This window comes from Anomaloglossus baeobatrachus, chromosome 2 (genome assembly GCF_048569485.1).
Source record: "Anomaloglossus baeobatrachus isolate aAnoBae1 chromosome 2, aAnoBae1.hap1, whole genome shotgun sequence".
Lineage (NCBI taxonomy): Eukaryota > Metazoa > Chordata > Amphibia > Anura > Aromobatidae > Anomaloglossus > Anomaloglossus baeobatrachus.
Genome location: NC_134354.1, coordinates 689,448,395 through 689,473,314, shown reverse-complemented (window position 1 = coordinate 689,473,314; position 24,920 = coordinate 689,448,395). Strand labels below are relative to the sequence as shown.

The window sequence follows — 24,920 nt, the reverse complement described above, 5'->3', positions numbered from 1 at the left end:
ATTGAATGTGGTCTTCCATTCGTCACCCTGACAAAGCAGATAAGGTTATATGCCCCTCTCAAGTCATGTTTGGAAAACCATTTAGCTCTAGATAATTGATTAAACAGGTCAGGTATAAGGGGCAAACGGTAAGGATTGCAAATCGTGATTTTATTAATCTCTCTGAAATTCAAGCATAGAGGCAATCTTCCATCTTTCTTTTTAAGAAAAAATAAAAACCATGGTGACTGGATTGCCCTGTATGCCCCTTAGCCCTCTTTCAAGTCCTCCCTCTCTGGAAGAGAAAGGTTAAACAAACAAGTTTTAGGCATTACAGAATAAAGGAAAGAAAAAAAGAAGAGAACAACGGGGCGCCAAATCTAAGTGTAGATGTATGGAAACACAGATTGTATGATCATACGAATTTTACACTCACCGTGCAGATTTCTTCTGTTTTCGCTAGTATGATCCGTGTAGTGGATCAACTCTCTTATTAATCCTCCAGTATGCAGCACGAATCCTCGGGAAAAACAATGAGAGTCCTGAACGGGTGCTCCCACGTGGGTAATGGAGTAAAGACAAAATCCCTTTCGGCGCTTCCGGAGGATAAATGGATTATCAGTGCAAGTTTGCAACAACTTCAAGAACAAGAGTTTATTAAGGGTTCAATAAAAAACGGACAATTACGGACAACGCGTTTCAGCTAACAAAAGCCTTCATCAGGTGTAGTTTACATTGCTGGTATTAAGAAAATCTAATTTATAGACTGATCTGTCTATGTGTATGATGTAGGCGGGTATGAGGAACATGGGTGTGTACTTCCAATTAGATTAGCACTCAACCTCGAAGAGGTAAATGGTGGTTCTTGTGCTGAAATCCTTATATGGATCATGTGTAAGGGCAAGCAAATATTGCTGCTATGCATGAATGATACAATTTATGAATGAAAAAGAATAAAAATTCTAATTGTTAATAAGGAAAATTTTGGTGTTTAAAATATGCGGTGATATAAAACACATAATAAATTATTCAGATTAAAAACACAATTTTTTTTTTTTTTTTTTTTTTTCTTTTTTTCCTTCATCTCCTCCTTCCCTTCTCTTTCCTCTCTCTCCCTTTCCCCTTTTGCTCTCTCCCTTTCCTTCCTTTTTCCTTTAGAGAATAGTTTAAAATTCATGCACTTATATAAAAATCACTTCCAGATATATTGCATTTATAAATAAGAGACAAAGAAAAAAAAAAAAAAAAAAAAAAAAAAAATACATATACATTTAGACATTCTCTATCACATCGTTCAAACCATCTGGGTATAAGGTTTTCAGCTTAAAAATCCAATAGGACTCCTTCCTATTTAATTTTTTAAAACTGTCACTATCGTCCTCTGCAATTCTTTCTACAGGGGTCACTTTTATATCAAAATTTTTTTGATGTTTGATTAACAGGTGTCTGGAGAGACTATGTTTAAGAAAACCTTTTTTCGCATTGTGCCTGTGGCCATTCATGCGTGACCGCACCGTTTGTGTGGTGCGGCCAACGTACTGAAGACCACAGTCGCAGCTGACCACATAGACTACATGGTCACTGTCACATGTTAGATGTTGATTAATATTAATTGTCTCTCCTGTACTATTTGATGTGATACTATTCTGTTTGTGACTAATAATACCACAACAGAAGCATTTTTTTGATCCACATTTGAAAACGCCCGGAGGTTTTTGTGTGGAGAATCTTGCTGCACTAAAAACTGACAAAGGTTTTTTTAAAACAGTCGGTGCAATAATATTCTTCACCGTTATCCCCCTTTTAAACGTAATACCTGGAACCTCTGGTAACCATTTATTTAAAAAAATGGATCCTTTTTTAAATAAATGGTTACCAGAGGTTCCAGGTATTACGTTTAAAAGGGGGATAACGGTGAAGAATATTATTGCACCGACTGTTTTAAAAAAACCTTTGTCAGTTTTTAGTGCAGCAAGATTCTCCACACAAAAACCTCCGGGCGTTTTCAAATGTGGATCAAAAAAATGCTTCTGTTGTGGTATTATTAGTCACAAACAGAATAGTATCACATCAAATAGTACAGGAGAGACAATTAATATTAATCAACATCTAACATGTGACAGTGACCATGTAGTCTATGTGGTCAGCTGCGACTGTGGTCTTCAGTACGTTGGCCGCACCACACAAACGGTGCGGTCACGCATGAATGGCCACAGGCACAATGCGAAAAAAGGTTTTCTTAAACATAGTCTCTCCAGACACCTGTTAATCAAACATCAAAAAAATTTTGATATAAAAGTGACCCCTGTAGAAAGAATTGCAGAGGACGATAGTGACAGTTTTAAAAAATTAAATAGGAAGGAGTCCTATTGGATTTTTAAGCTGAAAACCTTATACCCAGATGGTTTGAACGATGTGATAGAGAATGTCTAAATGTATATGTATTTTTTTTTTTTTTTTTTTTTTTTTTCTTTGTCTCTTATTTATAAATGCAATATATCTGGAAGTGATTTTTATATAAGTGCATGAATTTTAAACTATTCTCTAAAGGAAAAAGGAAGGAAAGGGAGAGAGCAAAAGGGGAAAGGGAGAGAGAGGAAAGAGAAGGGAAGGAGGAGATGAAGGAAAAAAAGAAAAATTGTGTTTTTAATCTGAATAATTTATTATGTGTTTTATATCACCGCATATTTTAAACACCAAAATTTTCCTTATTAACAATTAGAATTTTTATTCTTTTTCATTCATAAATTGTATCATTCATGCATAGCAGCAATATTTGCTTGCCCTTACACATGATCCATATAAGGATTTCAGCACAAGAACCACCATTTACCTCTTCGAGGTTGAGTGCTAATCTAATTGGAAGTACACACCCATGTTCCTCATACCCGCCTACATCATACACATAGACAGATCAGTCTATAAATTAGATTTTCTTAATACCAGCAATGTAAACTACACCTGATGAAGGCTTTTGTTAGCTGAAACGCGTTGTCCGTAATTGTCCGTTTTTTATTGAACCCTTAATAAACTCTTGTTCTTGAAGTTGTTGCAAACTTGCACTGATAATCCATTTATCCTCCGGAAGCGCCGAAAGGGATTTTGTCTTTACTCCAAGTTTTAGGCATTTTAACTCCTGGTATGAAGTCGATTGCTCAATCATATGACCTATGCAGCGAAATAACATCACAATCAGTATCAGAAAAAACATCACAGAAGTCCTGAATTAATTTTGAAAGGCGAGTCCTCACGGAAACCAAATATCTCTACTGACATCCAGAAAAGCAAGAGTCACCCCATGAGCTTATCTCTTGACTCTCCCAATTAATTACAGAATTGTGCTTAATTAACCATGGCAGGCCTAAAAAGTTCTTTACACGCTGCAACATCGCTAACGATTTATCGTTGAGGTCACGGTGTTTGTGACGCACATCCGGCATCGTTAGCGACATCGCAGCGTGTGACACGTACGAGTGACCTACAAAGATCGCAAAAGTGGTAGAAATCGTTGGTGTTGGAGAGGTCATCCAAACACCAAATATCGTTGTCTGGTGAGTAGCGATGTTGTTCATCGTTCCTGCGGCACCACACATAGCTATGTGTGATACCGCAGGAACGACGAACATCTCCTTACCTGCGTTTACCAGCAATGAGGAAGGAAGGCGGTGGGAGGGATGTTATGTCCCTCTCATCTCCGCCCCTCCGCTTCTATTGGGCGGTCGCTTAGGGAAGCCGCAGTGACGTCGTTATGACGCCGAACGCACCTGCCCCTTGAGGGAGGGATTGTTCGGCGGTCACAGCGACGTTGCTGAGAAGGTATGTGCGTGTGACGCTGCCATAGCGATAATGTTCGCTACGGCAGCGATCACCAAATATCGCACGGACGACGGGGGTGGGTGCTATCGCGTTCGACATCCCTAGCAAACGCTAGCGATGTTGCAGCGTGTAAAGCAGCCTTTAGAATAGTGTGGCCAATTAGGATACATTCACACTTCTGTTGTTTTGCATCAGTCACAATCCGTCGCCTTGAGGAATTACGGTATCCTGCAAAATATTTTGCAGGAATACGTTTATCCCCATAAACTTCTAATAGCGACGGTTTGTGACTGACAGCCTTGCATTGCATCTGCTGCGTAAAGAATTAGTCATTTACTGACTGACAGTCATGCGGGAGCAATGCTGAATGTAACGTTTTTTGGAGCGGCAAAAAAACGCACTCCGCAGATTTCCTTCGCAATCCATCAAGAGCTGTTATGGATGTCTTTGGTGCTTAATTCCGCCATAATCCGTCAACCCAACAGAATCCAGTTCTGGATTCCGTCATGCTCTACTAAGCATGCCCAGCATGTTTGGCACACCCATTGGGCTGTCCTAAACACAAATGGATCACGACGGATCCGTCAAAAAACGTACGCACAATGGATGTAACGGACGCGACGGATCAGTTTTTTCACAGGATTCCTGTGAACGGAATCCATTGAAATAACACATCCATTGCGTCAGTTGACATCTAAAAAACTAAGGATGCGTATTGCATCACAAAGACGGACCTGACGGATTTAAAACAACGGAAGTGTGAATGTAGCCTAAGTCCACTGGGTGCATGCTGATGCACCAGAACGCTCTATGGGCTTGCTATAATGTTCTGAATGTAAACAATTTCACACACGAGTAATGGAAAAAGTGAAGGCCTGCTACAGGGAGATGCCGTACCAGTACCCAACTGGTCCCTATATAGAATAAAAGGACTCTAGCCGGAAAACTCAAAACATCACTTCGGACCTGACTCCCTAAAAAGCAGTCGGGCAGTTTCTCAAACCTCATGATGGACCAGAGGGGAAGCCACAACAAATGCCAACAATTAGAGAGGAATGTGTGAAGGAAGTTAGAAAAGTAAAAAAACGTTCATATAGGGTAGAAAAGTTGCTGGGAGGAAAACAAACCAATTTACTGCCTGAATTAAAGGGAACCAATCACCAGGATTTTCCTATATAACCTTAGCCAATAAAGCTGGATACCAGGTGACATGGGTATGACCTCACACAGGTCCTGCAAGAGACAAAGTAAATTGTTTGTATAATACTTATGCTAATTCTAACAGAGGGAGGGGATAACTATGAATATATTATCTGCTCCTCAGCTGCTGTCACTCAACAAGCAGCTCATTTTATAAACTTTACTTTTTTGGATTTCAAAACCTATATATCTGAGCTGACCACTACAGGTATGTATAGATCAGCCTGATAGTGCCAGTATAGCACTGGCTTTAGGTTATATACGAAAATCCTGGTGATTGGTTCCCTTTAAATTGGTATATAGCCAATTGGATAAACCCCTAAGCTGAAGGGCTGGAACTCCTAAACACAAGTCCACTTAAAGATATAGTCAGCAGGGAAGTGCAGTGAAAGATCAACACTGGATTGAACGCCCAAACCGAGTCATGACTCACGGGTACTTACGCTTAGCAGCCTCTTTGTTCCTCTGCCCCTTGGTCTGCGCTGGCTTGCTTTTTTCCTCTTCAAATTTTGATGACTGGCTTTACCACTGCTGTGGCGTACTGCTACACAAGGCTGAGGGTTACAAAAAATAATATATAATAATAATAATATATACTTGTTACTATAGTTCTGAGTTATTCAGTCACACAAATGCCACTATACAAAGGCCAAATAATATCACAGATCCTAAGTACCGCAAACACTAATACAACCAATAAAATATCATCCCATAGTGGTCACATACTTCTATTACTCTGGCAGTCTGCAGTGTAATCATGTTGTGCATGCACATTAATAAATACAGTACAAATAAATCCATTCAAACACAGATGAAATCTTCTCTTGTAAAGTCGTTCACTTTCCCTGTTTTTTCCATCCGGACCAGACCCCCATGATACCCCCGCCTGGACACAAACCTATTTTTGCAGGGTTTGCAGCTCAACTATCTTTCTGTCTTTAATTTTCCAGCATGTTGTCCACCCTCTACATAAAATTCCCATCATCCTGTCTTCTTTACCAGTGTAAAACAGATAGTGCCTTACTTATACTGTACTAGTTACTGTATTTTTCGGTTAATAAGACGCACCAGATTATAAGATACACCCCAAATTTAAAGGAAAAAGAAAGGTAAAAAAAAATAAAGGGGTCCGTCTTACAAGCCGGTGGTTTCTTACCGGGGGGTTAATGGCAGCGGTGCTGGAGAGGGGTCACAGGAAACAGGAGCAGTGGTGGAGCAGATCGATGCTGCGAGCGGTGTGGGTGGCAGATATTACAGATGCTGTGAGGAAGCCAACTTTCAGAAACTGCTAGAGGTGTTGGCTTCAAAGAAATGGCTCCTGGAGTTGGCGCTTGCGCAGATTGAGCTGTCTGCTCAATAACAAGCTGAGATCTCATTTGCACACGCGCCACCTCCGGGTGCCATTTTCCTTAAGTCCGCTGCTGGGAGATCAATGAGCTGGAGGCGGCGCATGCACAGATGAGAACTTGGGCCGAGAGCTCCATCTGTGCACGCACCATCTCCGGGTGCATTATTTGAAGTCCACACTGCCAACTTTTTCAGGATGCCCCTGCCTCATCGCCCACTGCACAGGCCCCAGCACAGGCCTCAGCACAGCCCCCCGCACAGGCCCCAGCACAGCCCCCTGCACAGGCCCCAGCACAGCCCCCCGCACAGGCCCCAGCACAGCCCCCCGCACAGGCCCCAGCACAGGCCCCAGCACAGGCCCCAGCACAGCCCCCCACACAGGCCCCAGCACAGCCCCCCGCACAGGCCCCAGCACAACCCCCCGCACAGGCCCTAGCACAGCCCACCGCACAGGCCCCAGCACAGTCCACCGCAGGCTCCAGCGTGGTGCCTGCCTCCTGCAACCCCATCCACCACCTCCCGGTATGATGCATTTGGATTATGAGACGCACCCCTCATTTTCCTCCCAATTTTTGGGAAGGAAAACTGCGTCTTATAATCTGAAAAATACGGTAGCTTTGTACTAAAGTTGTGAAAAGGAAATGGTTTTCCATTCTGTTTTGAATACAAAGTAAAAAAATAGAACAAGCCTCCAACATTTTGGGACATTGAATTTTTAGATTGGTCAAAAATATTTGATTTTAGCAAAATTTCAACATTTGATGAAGAATTAAATCATTTCGATGGTGCTTTTTTATTTTTTTTTTCAAAATAGTACCTTAATTAAAACAATAAAATAAACATTACATTCCCCACTGCTCACATTCTGCCACAGAGGTGGAGCCCAACGGTTATTCAGTGATGATGAGTTTACCATCTTTCATGTAACTCCTGTAGTCAAGCACTGGCTTCACGGTTTACATGTAAGGCCGGTTTCAGACGTCTGTGTTTTAGGTACATGTGACATCCCTTTTTAACACGGATGTCACACATACCCATGTTACACTATTGTGTACTCACACAGACCGTGTGGCCTCACTATTTCACACGGAGACGTGTCCGTTTTTTCTCCGGCAGCACGGGTGTCACAAGGACCGCACACTGATGTGATCTGTGTGACATCAGTGACACGGACCGGAGAAAACACGGGGTTTTAAATAAAAAGATTTTCCATATTCACCTGTATCCAGCGATGCTGCCTCCCGCTCCTGACCCCCACTCATTATTTTCATTGATAATTCACTGCAGTGAGCAGCTGGGAGCAGGGCATTGCGGTAACAGCGCTGGAGACAGCACCGCCGAGGACAGCATCGCTGAGGACATCGCTAGTGACAGGTGAGTATCCTGCCAGCAGTCTGTGCAGGGACGTCATCGGATTTCTCAATGAACTCTGATAACCTCCTGATGACACCCCTGCGACAACTGCGCTACAGCGAGTGTCACGATGGTGACTTCCAGGGGTTCATGAGAGTTCATTGGGAACTTCTGATGACCCCCTGGATGTCACTGCACAAACTGTTGTATACTCAACTGTCACCGGCGATGTCCCCGGCGGTGCTGTCCGGCGCTGTCCCCGCGATTCATCGGCTTCCAAATCCTCGGGCAGTGAATAATCAATGAAAATAATGAGCAGGGGTCAGGAGCGGGAGGCAGCAGAGCAGAAGACATCACCGCTGGATACAGGTAAATATAGGACCTATTTTTATTGCAGAGACAAGTGTTTTACCTGATACGTGTCACATGTATGCAAACACGGATGTCACACATGTGACACATGCGTGACACATGTATGACGCAAATATGACACACGTGTGACCATAACCATACGTGTGACTGGTACCTGATTAAACATGGATGTCTGAAACCGGACTAACTGTGACTGCACAAGTCAATGACTCCCTGTGTCATCACTGCAGTACACTTGGAGGGTGGTGTTTATTTGATTATTTTAAGGCTATGTGCCCACGTTGCGTTCTGTCCCTGAAGAAATTTCTGCAGCGATTTGAACAGCACATGTGCGCTTCAAATCGCTGCAGAAACACTGCGTAATGAATGCAGTGAAAAAGCCGATTTCATGCGCTCTGGATGCAGCCCCACCATAGACAGAGCGGGGGCTGCATCCAAAGCGCACGAAAGAAGTGACATGTTGCTTTTTAGAACGCAGCGATTTGGCAGCATGGAAATCGCTGCGTTCTAAAAAGCAACGTGCGCATGGATTATGCACAATCTTCATAGATTGTGCTGGGGACGCAGGACGCATGCAGTTATGCTGCAGTGCAGAACGAAGCATAACTGCATGCAAATACGCCACGTGTGCACATAGACATTTTCAGCTGTGACTCCATTTTTTATACTAGCAATCCTTTTAATCTTTATTTTTACTACTGTTGGGAAAAGGTTTTAGGAGCTTTGCAACCAAAAGTTTTCCACAAAGTTATGGTTTCAAGTTATGATATTTTCAATTTACACTGGTCATCAAGAATTTAAAGAGCACCTATCACCAGGTCAAAAGTGGCCAGTTTTTGTTCTTATTTTATACCGATGCTCACCTGAGTATTCTGTTTTTGTGTTTGTTTGGTTTTTTTTACAAAATCTGCCATACGATTCCAGAGAGGACGGACCTCTTTTGGTTTGGTGCAAATTTTTATGGCCTTTGCAAAGGGGCGTTGCTTACTGGCTAATAATGCAGAGCAGCCTAAGAACACGCCCAAAAGAATCCTGTGAGCAACGCCCCTTTGTAAAGACCATATTAGCACCGAATAAACAGACCCATATCAGAAAAAGCGTATTACAAATAAAAAAAAAGAAAGAAGAAAAAAGTGGAATACTCAAGGGAGCAGCAGGTATAAAATATGTATTGTCCCATAAACAAAGTACATTTTAATCAATAGATCTTGGAATAATAATAATTTCCACAATTGGATGTGTAAAAAAATATTCCTGTGCTGAGATAATCTTATAAATGTGCCCCTGCTATGTACTGTGTAATGGCCGTGTTTGACTATGCAGCAGCAAGGTTTGCACATACCACATCTACTGGCCAAGGAAGGAAGTAATGGAGTATAGGAATCACAGCTGATTTTTTCTGTGAGGTAAAACATTTCTCTTTCTTTTTTTAACCCCTTTACAACCTCTGATATATTTATGTCATAGGTCATGATGATGTCCCTTGCTTTGAAGTGGGCTCACACGTCGAGCCCTCATCTTTCTTTCCACATGTGAGCTGATGTGATCAGTCAACAACATGTGCCTTTAACTCTCCGATCCACCCACAGCTGTTAACCAATTAAATCCTGCTGTCAACCTTTGACAGCGAGATATAACAGGTGCCAGCATGGAGCGCGTCCTTTCCCACTCCCATCGGCGGCTCCGTGACATGATTGTGGGGCACCGATGGGTTGTCATGACAGAGGGGGTCAGCTGATGATCCCTATGTCTGTCATGACGAACATCCTGTGAATGCTGGCAGCGAGCCAGCATTCATAGGAAGTCATCATTTTTGCTGTACAGAGCAGCGCTAATGCACTGCTTTGTACAGTACAAGCGATTGGATAATTGCAGTTTCATGTGGGACTAGTAAATACAATACAAAGTGAAAAAATATTATTTTTTTTTTTAAAAATGAAAAAAAAACAAAAAACACAAAAGTTGAAATCACTCCCCTTTTGCTCCATTGAAAATAAAATAATGGTAAATTAAAAAAAGAAAAGCAATCGTTGAATTGCATTTCTTTTCAATTTCACTGCACTTGGATTGTTTTATGTTGTCCAGTATACTGTAAGGTAAAAATTCAAAAGTACAACTCGTCCCACAAAACACAAGCCCTCATTGCCAGAAAAATAAAAACGTTCTGGCTCTTGGAAGAAGGGGAGTAAAAAACGAAAACGCAAAAAACGAAAATTGCCATGGATGGAATAGATTAGATAGATAGATAGATAGATGGATAGATAGATGTGAACAAAATGATTTATACCCTACTATTAAACTAAGAAAAATCTGCAACAATCATTGAAGTAACTTGAAAAAAAAACAAACATAATTTTCTATTTAAATTTACTGAATGTCAAAATATGAAATCAGACATTGCTTTTAAATTGTGTTCAACAGAAAAAAAACATAATGAAAATTACCTGGACAAAAAATATTGAAAATAATTTGACCTTAGGGACATGCTAAACTAAGGTGTGTTCTGTTATCGGCATCACAGGTATCTACTGTAGAAACCTGTAATTGGTCATTCTGCATATTTGAAAGGTGAAAAGTAGTCACTGTGCTGTTTGGTATCTTGGTGTCTACTAAACTGAACATGGACCAAATAAAGCTATGGAGAGAATAGTTTCAGGAGATTAGAAAGAAAATGAAATACAGATATATTAAAGGTACAGGCTATAAGTCCATCTCCAAGCAGCTTGACATGTTACGACGGTTGCACATACTATTCAGCAGTTTAAGGTCTATGGGACTGTAGCCAACCTCTCTGACCGTGGCTGCAAGAGGAAAACTGATAACAAACTGAAAAGACAGATAATATGAATGGTAACTAAAGAGTCCAGAACAACTCCCAAAGAGATTAAAGGCGAACTCCAAGGTCAAGGTACATCAGTGTCAGATCACACTATTCATCACTGGACTTTGTGGAAGACGACAGAGAAGAAACCACTGTTGAAAGCAAATGATAAAAAAGTGAGAGTGGAATTTGCCAAAAAGAATAACCTCATAATTGTCCAAGACATTTTCATTAGTCTATTTAAATATATATAATATATATTCAGTACATTTTAAATTTACTTTTGACAGTTTCAAGTTATTTTCGTAACTATTGTGGGCTTTCCTTACTTTAAAGGGAACTTGTCAGGTCCTTAAATGCTATTAACTTGCAAATGAAGAGTTAATCTGCAGGTTAATAGCGTTCTAAGATGTGAAGCCTCCACATTCAAAGCTCGGCTATCGGGAAGAAATTAACTTTATTCACCACGGCAGCCTCAGGCCTTTATTCATAAAGGCATGGCCGGAGCAGCTTCAGTCACAGCTCAATATACAGTGAGCGGCGGCTGTAACCACAACCCAATACTGAAAGCTGCTACTTACTGATTTTTACCTGTAAGGAACTTCTAATGCATAAGTGTAATTTTATACTAATGAACCATGTGTGGTTTTCAGGGAACCATGTGGCTGTACTGGTGGCTATCGTAACCATCTTTTTGCTATTGAGCATTTTGGGTTTCATCATAGGTAAGAAGAATTAATAATCTTTTGTTGCGAAAAGTATCGATAGACACAATGTCAGTATATTGAGAAATTATTTTTTTCTTCATTTATTGTAATTAATTTCTTCTCTGTAGTGAGGAAAACACATCACTGTCTCCTGGACAGAGGGGAGAGCTTGCTGGAAGACCAGGAGATACTTCTACAAGAGAGTAGCTGCCCTCCAACACGGCCAGTGGAGGGACTCGCGCTACTGCAGGTTTGCTGTTTGTTGACATGGCAGTGACACTCGCTTAGTCCAGTATGGCACATAGCCTCCGATTCAGGCACAATTAAGCAAGTTGTTATCATTGTGAAACATCAGGGATTTATTAAAAAGTGCATACATGGTCTCTTTTTTTTCCATCCTAGAAAAATAGTTGGGAGTCCATGTATACATTTTAAACTGCACTTTCATGCCCTTGATTTACTCAATCTGACCCAACGTAGGCTATGTTGAATTCTGTGTCTTAAACCCTATCTCATGCTGCCCTCAGATTACATAGCAAAAACCTACTGACAGATTCCCTTTAAATAGCCATATGTTTTCTTCCATTTGACGCGGATCCAGTAAGCAAAAAATGGATCCTTGTCAAATGAAAGAAAAAAACAGATGGTTATTTAACAGATCAATTTTCCATGGCCTTAAAGCCAGTGCTATACTGGCGCTATCATGCTGAGTCTATACATACCTTTAGTTGTCAGATTCGAAGTATATTTTTTTAAATACAGGCAAGTAAAGTTACAGCAATTAATAGCTGCGGATTCTGAGGATCTGCTGCGGGAAACCTGCGGACGTACCTGCGGATATATCCGCAGGTGCGAGCTCCCGTGTGCACATACCCTTAGGGGCACTTTGCACACTTCGACATCGCAAGCCAATGCTTGTGATGCCGAGCGCGATAGTCCCCGCCCCCGTCGCAGCTGCGATATCATGGTGATAGCTGGCGTAGCGAACATTATCGCTACGCCAGCTTCACATGCACTCACCTGCCCTGCGACGTCGCTCTGGTCGGCGACCCGCCTCCTTATTAAGGGGGCGGGTCGTGCGGCGTCATAGCGACGTCACACGGCAGGCGGCCAATAGAAGCAGAGGGGCGGAGATGAGCGGGACGTAAACATCCCGTCCACCTCCTTCCTTCCGCATAGCTGGCGTGAGCCGCAGGACGCAGGTAGGAGATGTTCCTCGCTCCTGAATCTTCACACACAGCGATGTGTGCTGCTGCTGCTGGAACGAGGAACAACATCGTAACATCAGTCATTTCCAAATTATGGAAATGATCGACGCTACACCGATGATACGATTACGACGATTTTGCGCTCGTTAATCGTATCAAAAATGCTTTACACACTATGATATCGCCTGCGACGCCGGATGTGCGTCACTTTCAAATTGAACCCCACCGACATCGCACCTGCGATGTCGTAGTGTGCAAAGTGCCCCTTAAACTCCTCATCACTGACAGCCAGATTGGTTTGTCAGTCTCCGCAAGGAGAAAATTTTTCCCCTGAGACCGCAAAAATGGGAATCAGACAAAACCACTAATGTTGCCATTCACTGTAAGGAGCAGATGCAGCCACTTGGTACTCAAAAAAACCCAAAAAATCAAATCTTTATTTTTATATAGCGCTAACATATTCCGCAGTGCTTTACATATATCAGGAACACTGTCCCCATTGGTGCTCACAATCTAAAGTCCCTATCTATATGTCTTTGAAGTGTGGGAGGAAACCGGAGAACCCGGAGGAAACCCACGCAAACCCGGGGAGAACATACAAACTCCTTGCAGATGGTGTCCTTGGTGGGATTTGAACCCAGGACCCCAGCGCTGCAAGGCTGCAGTGCTAACCACTGAGCCACGATACCGCCCGGGGTACTCTATCTTACCTCCACTCTGGAAATGGACACCCCAACACAGTGCTCAGCATAGAGCAGAGTAATGATGCATTTAAACATGCAAATTTTGGACCATCAATGAACCATTAATAAACGCTGATCTATATACAGCGGTGATCCCCAACGGTTCTAACCTTGAAAGCCACATTCAGCTCTGACAGAGGGTCACAAGCCACATCCAGCTCCAGCCCTCCTCACAGTAGTGACACCCAGAGCCCCCATTACTGGTATATTGACAGCCAAAGGTTTTACACAAAAATCAGGCAGCAATCAAGATCCAGGGGTTCCTACCTAATTCCCGTTCAGATCTGCCCTTCTATGTGGGGCTACTCGCAAAAGTCACCATATCGAGACCTGCTCTTCATAGCTGTTTGATAGACCTGATACTTATGCACAAAGCTAGGCAGACAGTCGCAAACCACACATTAAAGACCCACGAGCCATATATGCCTCTTGAGCCACAGGGTGAGGACCCCTGATATACAGGTTTTTTGATGCTCATTTACCAACCGTGTTTACAAGTGGTGGGAAACAACAATTTTTAATATGATAGTGCTGTACCTTACAGTATGATGTTATTGGCAGCGAATCCCCTGTTTACATGGGGTAATGTTCTGCAACTCAATCATCTTACAAAAAAAACCCAATTTGCTGGAGCATATAATCTCTGTACACTGTTTAGTAGCCATTCATGATGGCTACTATGCAGATGAGCTTGTCGGTGGTATTGGACCATCACCAATCTGATATTGAGAGTTCATCAATGTATGCTTTGAAAAAATGCCTTAAAGCCTCTTTATTGGGTCCAACAATATGAGCTCATATTTCTATACTGTATACTTATTAGGCAATAGTATCAAAAGATCCTAAAATCAGATAAATATATTTTATTAATGCTGATATCAATTTTAAATACTGCTATCTATGTTCCAGGTGCTTCGAGAAGATAGTTTGGCCGCAAATCTGTGGCTTGGTAATCTGTATGGTAAGGGTGTTATCATAAAATGTTTCCCACCACCAAAGAAGAAGCTTTACAGCCAAGAATGGAGAATACTGAACCTTCTGACCCCTCTACAGCATGAGAACATTGTTTGCCTCCTAGCAGCTGGGTCTGGTAATGAAGGGTTATTAGAGCATCATCGGCTTCTAGTCTTTCAACATTATCCTCAAGTAAGTGTTCAAGTCTTAAGCTGGTGTCACACTAAACGACAGCGACAACGACGTCGCTGTTACGTCACCATTTTCGGTGACGTAACAGCGACCTTGTAAGTCGCTGTTATGATCGCTGCTTAGCTGTCAAACACAGCAGAAGCAGCGATCATAAGGTCGCTGTGCTACATGTTCAGAGAGCAGGGAGCCGCGCTTAGCGCTGGCTCCTTGCTCTCCTGCAGCACACATCGGGTTAATTAACCCGATGTGTGCTGCAGCTACATGTCACAGTTCAGAGAGCAGGGAGCCGCGCTTAGCGCTGGCTCCTTGCTCTCCTGCAGCACACATCGGGTTAATTAACCCGATGTGTGCTGCAGCTACATGTCAGTGCAGAGAGCAGGGAGCCGCGCGCACTGCTTAGCGCTGGCTCCTTGCTCTCCTTGCTACAGTACACATCGGGTTAATTACCCGATGCATACTGCAGCCACATGTCACAGTGCAGGAGCCGGCGCTGGCAGCAAGAGCGGAGGCTGGTAACCAGCGTAAACATCGGGTAACTAGGGAAAGGTCTTCCCTTGGTTACCCGATGTTTACGCTGGTTACAGCTTACCGCAGCTGCCAGTGCCGGCTCCTGATCGCTTCATTTCGTCGCTCTCTCGCTGTCACACACAGCGATGTGTGTGTCACAGCGGGAGAGTGACGACCAAAAAATGAAGCTGGACATTCAGCAACGACCGGCGACCTCACAGCAGGGGCCAGGTCGTTGCTGGATGTCACACACAGCGACAGCGACGGGACGTCGCTGCAACGTCACAGAAAATGGTGACGTAGCAGCGACGTCGTTGTCGTCGTCGTTATGTGTGACACCAGCTTTAGTAAAGCCTCACCACCGTGCCGGAACTGCCGCCCGACCAACACCCCACCTACTGTCTCCTCCCCAAAATCCTATAGAATGTAAGCCCGCAAGGGCAGGGTCCTCTTCCCTCTCTACCAGTCTGTCTATTGTAACTTGTATATGTATCCTGTATGTAACCCCCTTCTCATGTACAGCACCATGGAATCAATGGTGCTCTATAAATATTAATAATAATAATATTAGAGTCACGCATAAGACACGTGCTTTAAGGCCACTAGGATGTCGGTTTCTCAAACAGTCAGTGAAAAACGGATAGCAGATGGATGGCATATGAGTGCTACCTGATTTTTTTTTTTTGACCCATAGAGTTGATTTTGCAGCATGTTGGACAAGTGTTAGGCTATGTGCGCACTGGAAAATTGAATTTTCTCAAGAAAATTCCGCAAGCACTGAAAGATTACCACACACGCGGTAAAAAAACGCGGCAAACCGCACCCAAAAACCGTATGCGGTTTGCCGCGGCTTTACCGCGGTATTGTTTGCGGTATTGCCGCGGTCTTGCCGCGTGCGGGTTGGTACATGTGCTTTAATGCATTCAATGCAATAAAGCACATTGAAAAAAAAATAAAAAAAAAATTGCTTAGATAGCAGATAGATAAATAGATAGATAGAAGAGTAGATACAGAGATGGCTAGATAGAGGGATAGAGAGATAGAGTCCCTGTGAACACACGCTGCATTTCTCACGGTCCGCAGTGAGTTCAAATTACCGGCCGTGGGAAATGCCCTTTGGTTACCTCTGCTGTCTCGTTGCGAGGCTGCATTCAGCGCTGTGTCAGTCGCGGCTAGATGCAAGCATCGCAGGACGTGGATTACGCCGGAGCGGTGTGTTTCTGGGGGGTTAATAAACGGGTGAACCAGGAGCTTTTTTGTGTTTTATTTAAAATAAAGGATTTTTCGGTGTGTGTGTTTTTTCACTTTACTTACGGGTTGATCATGTCAGCTTTCTCATAGACGCTGCCATGATCAAGCCTGGACTTAGTGGCGGCGATCCGCTGCCATTAACTCCTTATCACCTGGATCGACCACCGCATCACGGCATCTAGAAGAGCTGGGGACACTCCGGTACTGCCGCATAATGGATGCGACAGTCCCGGGGCAGTTTTGGCTGATATTCTCGGCTGCGGGAGGTGGGAGGGAGGCGGGGGACATTAACCCTGCCCCTCACCCTCCCCAGCCTGAGAATACCGGGCCGCCGCTGTGTGCTTACCTTGGCTGGAAGGTAAAAATACAGCGGAGCCCACGTGGTTTTTTTTCTATATTTCCGTTTGCTTTCTATGTGTATTCTATATGTCTATGTCTGTGTTCTATGTCTGTGATGTCTGTGTCTGTGTGATGTGTGTGTGTTTACTCTCTGCTCCGCTTCCTCTTCCTGTCATAAAGACATCACTTCCCTGCAAACCGCAGGCAGCGATGTACATTACCGCAGGTAAACTGCGAAATACCGGAGGGGATAACGCAGGAAAACGCAATGTACCGCACAGAATTTGCTGCCTGCATTATTCCCTGCGGGATTTCACGATTACATTGCAGTCAATGGAGTGAAATCCTGCAGCGACGTGCGGAAAAGAAGTGACATGCAATTGTTTTTGCTGCGGGAATCCCGCAGCAAAACATGCAGCTGTCAAATTCCGCATAGTGCGCACAGCATTTTTTTTTCCATAGGTTTTGCTGGTGAATCACTGCAGAGATGTTATGAACATTTTCTGCAGCGAAACATGCAGCAAAACCGCAGGAAATCCGCGGGAAAAAAACGGTAAGTGCGCACAGGGCCTAAAGGTTCAGTGGGGACCACTGAGTCTGCAAAAAAAATGAGGGAATGTGAATAATCCTATAAACTATAAAAGGTACGACTTATATCCATGAAAAACTTGGATAGAACTCGTATGTGAAAAACTGATGTCTAAGTTAATTTACTGCAAATTTTCAACACCATGCTCATTCAGTAAATTTTCACTATTGATTTTACTCCTGCGATATATAGGGGGTGAGATCCACACCAGGAGCAAAATCTGAATATAACGCACTCAGATTTTACAGAGCAAGCGAAGTGGATATGAAATATCAGATCTTTGAAATAGTCCTTAAATTGGGTATCCCATTTTAAAAAAAAAAAAATATATATATATATATAATCCAAAGGAGGCGACTCTCTTTCTCCTTTGGATTATTTGTGGCTTGCACTCTGAGTCTGCACCAGGATCCCTTCCATGGTTTATCGGGGTTTGAATTGCGGAATATACGGCAACACGTGGAGTAGGCGGTGCACCGGGACTTCTTACTTCTGCTATATATATATATATATATATATATATATATAAAACTATAAAACAGCAAATATTTTAACAGAAAAAAACAGTGCATCTTTGCAACCGTAATCTGCTATAAACGGTAAAGAACACTAGGAGAATATTAGAGTGCACCCTGGAGTACTATGGCTTATACAAATATCTTACTTTGTCTTAGATGATTTGGGAAATGCATGTTGACATCCAATAAGATGTCCATAATTTATATAGTTATATATTGAAAATTATATATATATATATATATATATATATATATATATATATATATATATATATAGTATGTGTGTATTGTAAAAAAGGTATAGACGGGTGTGGGAAAATGCTGCAAACCAAGAATGGTTTTAAAAATAGAAGTGCTAGTTTTATTTATGACATAAAATGGAAAATGAATGAACAAACAACATAAATTCTCACAGGTTTTTGAGGAACTCTCCATGGAGGTTGATCTAAACATCTTGGGGAACCACAGCTCTTCTGTGTATGTAAGCTTGATCAAATCTTTCTGTCTCTATGTCATCCCAGAAAGACTCGATGATGTTGAGATAAAGTCTCTGTGGGACCATATCATAATTTTTAGAACTCCTTCTTAAAGGCCCCTTTACACACTGCAACATCGCTAACGACATCACTGTAACGTCACCGGATTTGTGACGTAATAGCGACCTCCCCAGCGACATTGCAGTGTGTGACACGCATCAGCGACCTGGCCCCTGCTGTGAGGTCGCTGATCGCTACAAATCTTTCAGGACCATTTTTTGGTCTTTTGTTTCCCGCTGCGCAGCATGCATCTGTGTGTTTGACACCGTTACAACGACTTCGTTAGCGACTTCCCTTTCAAATAGCTGCTTTGACACGTCCCCAATGACCTGCTAGGTCGTTCTGCAGGTCCGTATCGCTGCTGCGTCGTTGGCCAGGTCTGCCTGTTTGACAGCTTACCAGCGACTCACCAGAGACTTTGTAGCGATCCCGGCCAGGTTGGGATTGCTAGAAAGTCTCAGTGTGTAAAGGGGCATTTAGGTTTTGAGCTTAAGACGGTTCTTAATCACATTAGCTATACGTTTGGACTGCTGCAGAAGAAATTTTAAGCCAATCAGATGCTTCCCTGATGGTCCTGGATAAAGGATAGGAATCTGTCTGTATATTCCTCAAGACTGTTTGGGATCACATGGTGAGACTTGGCACAAGTTTACATCCACATATTTCCTGTGGTTAGTTCTCCAAGATGTTTGGAACAACTTCCCTCTCAAGTTCCTTCAAAAACTGTGTGCAAGTGTATATAGAAAATTGATTCTGTGATGCTGTTTTGAAGACAAAGAACAGTCACACCAAATATTCATTTGATTTAGATTTCTCTTTTTTTCATTCATTCTTCATTCCGTAACTTAAAATAAACACTTCCTTTTTTTTAAAGCATTTATAGTTTGCAGCTTTTCTCCACTCCTGACTAAAACACTTGCTCAGTACTAATACGTGTGTTTGTGTACATGTATATTATATATGTGTGTGTGTGTATATTATATATAATACAGGTAAAATATATCCTTGTACCGTGTTAGCCAGTAGAGATAAAAAAATGTTTAAAAGAACTGAGAGTCCTCAGTGGTTGATACCTTTTAATGGCTAACTGAAAAGATGGTAATAATAGCAAGCTTTCGGACTACTCAGGTCTCTTCATCAGGCATGGTATAACACAAAATCTGAAGAGTCACATATTTATACACAACAGGACATAGAATAGTGCAGTGTTTTGTTGTTTTTTTTACTGCACTATTCTATGTCCTGTTGTGTATAAATATGTGACTTTTCAGATTTTGTGTTATACCATGTCTGATGAAGAGACCTGAGTAGTCTCAAAAGCTTGCAATTATTACCATCTTTTCAGTTAGCCATTAAAAGGTATCAACCACTGAGGACTTCACTTCTTTTAAACAATTTTTTATATATAATATTAATTTTAACATTTGCAGTCTCTCTGTTTTACCATCAGGGCTCTTTGAGGAGCTACTTGACTGACCAAACGATTGACTGGGACACAGCTTGTCGCATGGCCATTTCCTTAGCCAGAGGTTTGGCTTTCCTCCATAGTGACTTGTGGAATGGAGGTTAGTATTTTATTAGCTCACATTGCAATATGCAGTAAAAAAAACTATATTAAACATTTTTTGCATTACTGGGTTTGAGTAATGATTTTTTTATGCCTGAAACACACTTGTAGTTTAAAGTGTAAGGAAATTTTATAAAAAAAAAAAATCAACAGGCTTTACAAACTTTCCAGGATAGCTGTATATGTTCCAATAATACAATGAAATGTTCAAAATACCTATTTGTGACACTGCATAAGTTTATCCAAAGCACTAAAAGGGTATGTCCACATAGTGTATTTTCACATAAAATCACATAAAATCCCACTTAACAAATGCTGAAAAGAATTAACATATGCACTGCAATGTCAAAATTATTTGCTGTGCAGATGTTCACTTTTTTTGCATTTCTTTTAACTGTTTAAGGCTTTGAAAGCCGTAAAACTGCATAAAAAAGTGACCTAACCATTCGCTCACTAGTTTACACTACAGTTCAAAAGTTTAGGATTCTTAGATATTTCCTTATTTTTGAAAGGAAAGCACATTTTTTTTTCAATGAAGCTAACATTAAATTAAACAGAAATACCTCTATACATTGTAAATGTGGTAAATGACTATTCTAGCTTCAAACGTCTAGTTTTTAATGCAATATCTACATAGTGTATAGAGGCTCAACTTCCAACAACCACCATTCCAGTGTTCTAATGGTACATTGTGTTTGCTAACTGTGTTAGAAGGCTAATGGATGTTTAGAAATCCCTTCAAAACCCTTGTGCAAGCTTGTTAGCACAGCTGAAAACAGTTTTGCTGATTAGAGAAGCTATAAAACTGACCTTCCTTTGAGCTAGTTGAGAATCTAGAGCATTACATTTGTTGGTTCCATTAAACTCTCAAAATGGCCAGAAAAAGAGAACTTTCATGTGAAACTCGAAAGTCTATTCTTGTTCTTCGAAATGAAGGATATTTCATGCAATAAATTTCCAAGAAACTGAAGATTTCCTACAACGGTGTGTACTACTCCCTTCAGAGGAGACCACAAACAGGCCCTAACCAGAGTAGAAAGAGAAGTGGGAGGCCCCGCTGCACAACTGAGCAACAAGACAAGTGCATTAGAGTCTCTAGTTCGAGAAATCGACGCCTCATAAGTCCTCAACTGGCAGTTTCATTAAATAGTACCTGCAAAACGCCAGTGTCAACGTCTACAGTGAAGAGGCGACTCTGGGATGTGGCCTTCAGGGCACAGTGACAAAGAAAAAGCCATATCTGAGAGTGGCTAATGAAAGGAAAAGATTAATATGGGCAAAAGAACACAGACATTGGACAGAGGAAGATTGGAAAACAGTGTTATGGACGGGCGAATCAAAGTTTGAGGTGTTTCGATCACACGGTAGAACATTTGTGAAACGCAGAACAACTGAAAAGATGCTGGAAGAGTGCCTGACGCCATCTGTCTAGCATGGTGGAAGAAATGTGATGGTCTGGGGTTGCTTTGGTTCTGGTAAAGTGGGAGATTTATAGATCTGTACAAGGTAAAAAGGATTTTGAATAAGGAAGGCTATCACTCCATTTTGCAACACCATGCCATACCCTGTGGACAGCGCTTGATTGGAGCCAATTTCATCCTACAACAGGACAATGACCCAAAGCACACCTCCAAATTATGCATGAACTATTTAGGGAAGAAGCAGGCAGCTGGTATTTTATCTGTAATGGAGTGGCCAGTCCAGTCACCGGATCTCAACCCTATTGAGCTGTTGTAGGAGCAGCTTGACCGTATGGTATGCAAAAAATGCCCATCAAGCCAATCCAACTTGTGGGAGGGGGAAGCATGGGGTGAAATATCTTCAGATTCTCACCAAATTAACAGCTAGAATGCCAAAGGTCTGCAAAGCTGTAATTGTTGCAAAGGAGCATTCTTTAACGAAAGCAAAGTTTGAAGGAGAACATTTTTATTTCAAGTAAAAATCATTATTTCTAACCTCGTCAATGTCTGGACTATATTTTTTGTATTTATTATGCAACACATTTTATAAATAAAAGTATGATTTTTCATGGAAAAGACAAAATTTTCGGGGTGACCCCAAACTTTTGAACTGTAGTGTATGTACACTGAGGAGCAAAAGGGTAATAATGTTTTCAACTTTTGACTTTTAGGCTCCATATCTCACCATCCACTACATGTTTGAGGGAGCCTACCATCATTTTTGTTTCCAAAATGTTTTATTGAATTTTTTAACAACATAAAATATAACATTCACAGCAGAATGATTTCCTACCTTAATTTTATAGACAATCATCTTGGCTATCTCATACATAAATTTGACTTCCAACTATAGCATATGATTAGTTATGCAGATTCTTCTCATGTCACTGCATAGTTACTGTTTTGCTGCTGGTGTTTACATTTTTTTATATTGTATATTAAAAATTACAACCTGTTCTCACATTCTCTAATGGCTCACTGTGTCATGAGGATGGTTCCCAAGTGGAAGGTGACTAGTTTAAATCGAGGAGCAGTCATGAAGAAGATTTCCCAAGAAAAGAGAAACAGCATCATCCAGCTCAGCGATTACAGTCTCTTGACCTAGAAAATTGCCATGCATCATGTGAGGCCATGACAATTGGAAAAATTCGAAATTAAGTCCAGGGAGGGCTCCTGAAATACCTGGTGCCTTTCATCCTAGAGCTAGGTTAGGGCGCGTTCAACCTTTAAGAAAAGATGTGCGCACTCTAAGGGGTACTTTGCACACTACGACATCGCAAGCCGATTGTAGCGATGCCGAGCGCGATAGTCCCCGCCCCCGTCGGCCATACGATATCTTGTGATAGCTGTTGTAGCGAAAATTATCACTACGGCAGCTTCACATGCACTTACCTGCCCTGCGACGTCGCTCTGACCGGCGAACCGCCTCCTTCCTAAGGGGGCGGGTCGTGCGGCATTACAGCGACGTCACACGGTAGGCGGCCAATAGAAGCGGAGGGGCGGAGATGAGCGGGACGTAAACATCCCGCCCACCTTCTTCCCTCCGCATAGCCGGCATGAGCCGCGGGACGCAGGTAGGAGATGTTCCTCGCTCCTGCGGCTTCACAAACAGCGATGTGTGCTGCCGCAGAAACAAGGAACATCGTACCTGTCGCTGCCGCGACATTATGGAAATGACCGACACTACACCGATCATAAAATTTCGATGCTTTTGCGCTCGTTAATCGTAGCAAAAACGATTTACATACTCCGATGTCGACAACGACGCCGGATGTGCATCATTTTCAATTTGACCCCACCGAGATCGCAGCTGCGATGTCGTAGTGTGCAAAGTACCCCTAAGAGTGCTCCTAGGAGGCCTGTGTGGTGCAGGCCCCAGGAGTCGGCGGCAGGGACCGGGAATGGAGCTAAGTGGCTAGGAGGATGAGTGTGCTGGAGTCCCTGCCGGGGAAGAGGAGCAGGACAGTGCAGGGACACCGAATCATAAGCAGAGTAAAAAGTGTACAGTAGAAGATTGGAAACAGGTGAATTGGGGATAAGAGACAAAAGTCAATAGACTACGCTCTGATGGGTGCAAATGAGTATTGAAGAACCAAGGAAAAAAGGAGCTTACAGATCAAGAGATTGAAGAAATTGTCAAGTTCGGTGGAGGAAGCCTGCGGTTGTTTCTATGCCAAAGGCATTTGATGCTTGATCAGAATCGATGGTGATCTCAATGCTGAGCTGTATGTGAGTATCCTACAAGACGAGTTACTTTGTACACTCAAGTACTATCAGTATGAAAAGGGCGGCATAGTGTTCCAGCAGGACAACGACCCAAATTGAGATTGGCAAAAAAAATGGCTAATGACAATGAAGTAGAGGTCATGGATTGGCCCCCACAGTTCCCAAACCACAACCCAATCGAACACTTGTGGGTGGAGGTGAAGACAAAGCTATATACATACCCAAGTGTGTTGACCAGCATGCACCAACATTTGGACCGTGTAGAAGAAACCTGGGATCAGAATTCGGTCGAGACATGCTTGAATCTGATCGGGAACATGCCCATGCATGTTTACAAAATGCTAACAAAATAATATAAATTTAAATTTAGATTTGTAGGCGCAAAACAGTAACCATGCAGTGACATGACAGGAGTCTGCATAAATAATCATATGATAAATATTAAAAATTCAAACATTGTTACTAGAGATGAGCAAACCCGAGGTTCGGTGTTCAGTGTCCGTACCAAACACAGGCGTTACAAAAAAACAACATAGTTTGGGTTCGGAGTTCAGGTGCCTAACATATGCTGACCACTTGTGCAAGCATCGATTCTGCTCATGTACACTCGCTCATTGCTTAGCCCAGTGCGAGCCGCTTGCAGTGTTTGAACGGCTCACAGTGTGGGTAACAACAGCATGATCGAATGTAGTGTGCACGAAATAAAAAATTGGAAAAATGTACCCCACCCTCCCCGGAAGTGATCTGTTTATGGCTGGCTTCATGTGAGCGTAGACCCGAACTGCCCTATCAGTAACTTCCATTGGGGTTCAGGTCAATTCTGGGACCCAAACCGAACTGTATCTAATGTCCAGCTGAACCCGGTGAACCGAACTTCCAAGGGTTCGCTCATCTCTAATTGTTTCCCTTTTACTTGTCAGTGTATATATTTAACCCCTTCAGCCTCCAGCCTGTTTTCATCTTCATGACCGGGCCATTTTTTGCAATTTTGACCAGTGGCACTTTATGAGGTTATAACTCTGGAACGCTTCAACGGATCCCACTGATTCAGGCTGATTTTTTCGTGACATATTGGGCATCATGTTAGTGGTAAATTTAGGACAATATTTTTTGTGTTTATTTGTGAAAAAATTGGAAATTTGGTGAAAATGTTGAAAATTACGCAATTTTCAAAGTTTGAATTTTTATGCTCTTAAACCAGCGAGACATACGACACAAAATAATTAATAAATAAT

At 42.3% G+C, this 24,920-nt stretch overlaps 2 protein-coding genes across 5 annotated transcripts in view; one reads left to right on the top strand and one right to left on the bottom strand.

Annotated features, from left to right (window-relative positions):
• Nucleotides 1–24,920, bottom strand: part of LOC142292100 (cell division cycle-associated protein 7-like) — a 179,172-nt gene that overhangs the window by 110,380 nt on the left and 43,872 nt on the right. For all 3 annotated transcript variants that reach the window (XM_075337212.1, XM_075337211.1, XM_075337213.1), the window contains exon 3: nt 5,439–5,549. In XM_075337212.1, coding sequence (XP_075193327.1) covers nt 5,439–5,549 — 111 coding nt within the window. The remainder of the gene's footprint in view (nt 1–5,438; nt 5,550–24,920) is intronic.
• AMHR2 (anti-Mullerian hormone receptor type 2) overlaps nt 1–24,920 on the top strand; it is an 84,173-nt gene that overhangs the window by 44,531 nt on the left and 14,722 nt on the right. Inside the window, exons 4-7 of one of the 2 annotated variants that reach the window (XM_075337209.1) lie at nt 11,542–11,613; nt 11,724–11,845; nt 14,456–14,692; nt 19,883–19,997. In XM_075337209.1, coding sequence (XP_075193324.1) covers nt 11,542–11,613; nt 11,724–11,845; nt 14,456–14,692; nt 19,883–19,997 — 546 coding nt within the window. The remainder of the gene's footprint in view (nt 1–11,541; nt 11,614–11,723; nt 11,846–14,455; nt 14,693–19,882; nt 19,998–24,920) is intronic. The other variant, XM_075337210.1, reaches the window with a different exon arrangement.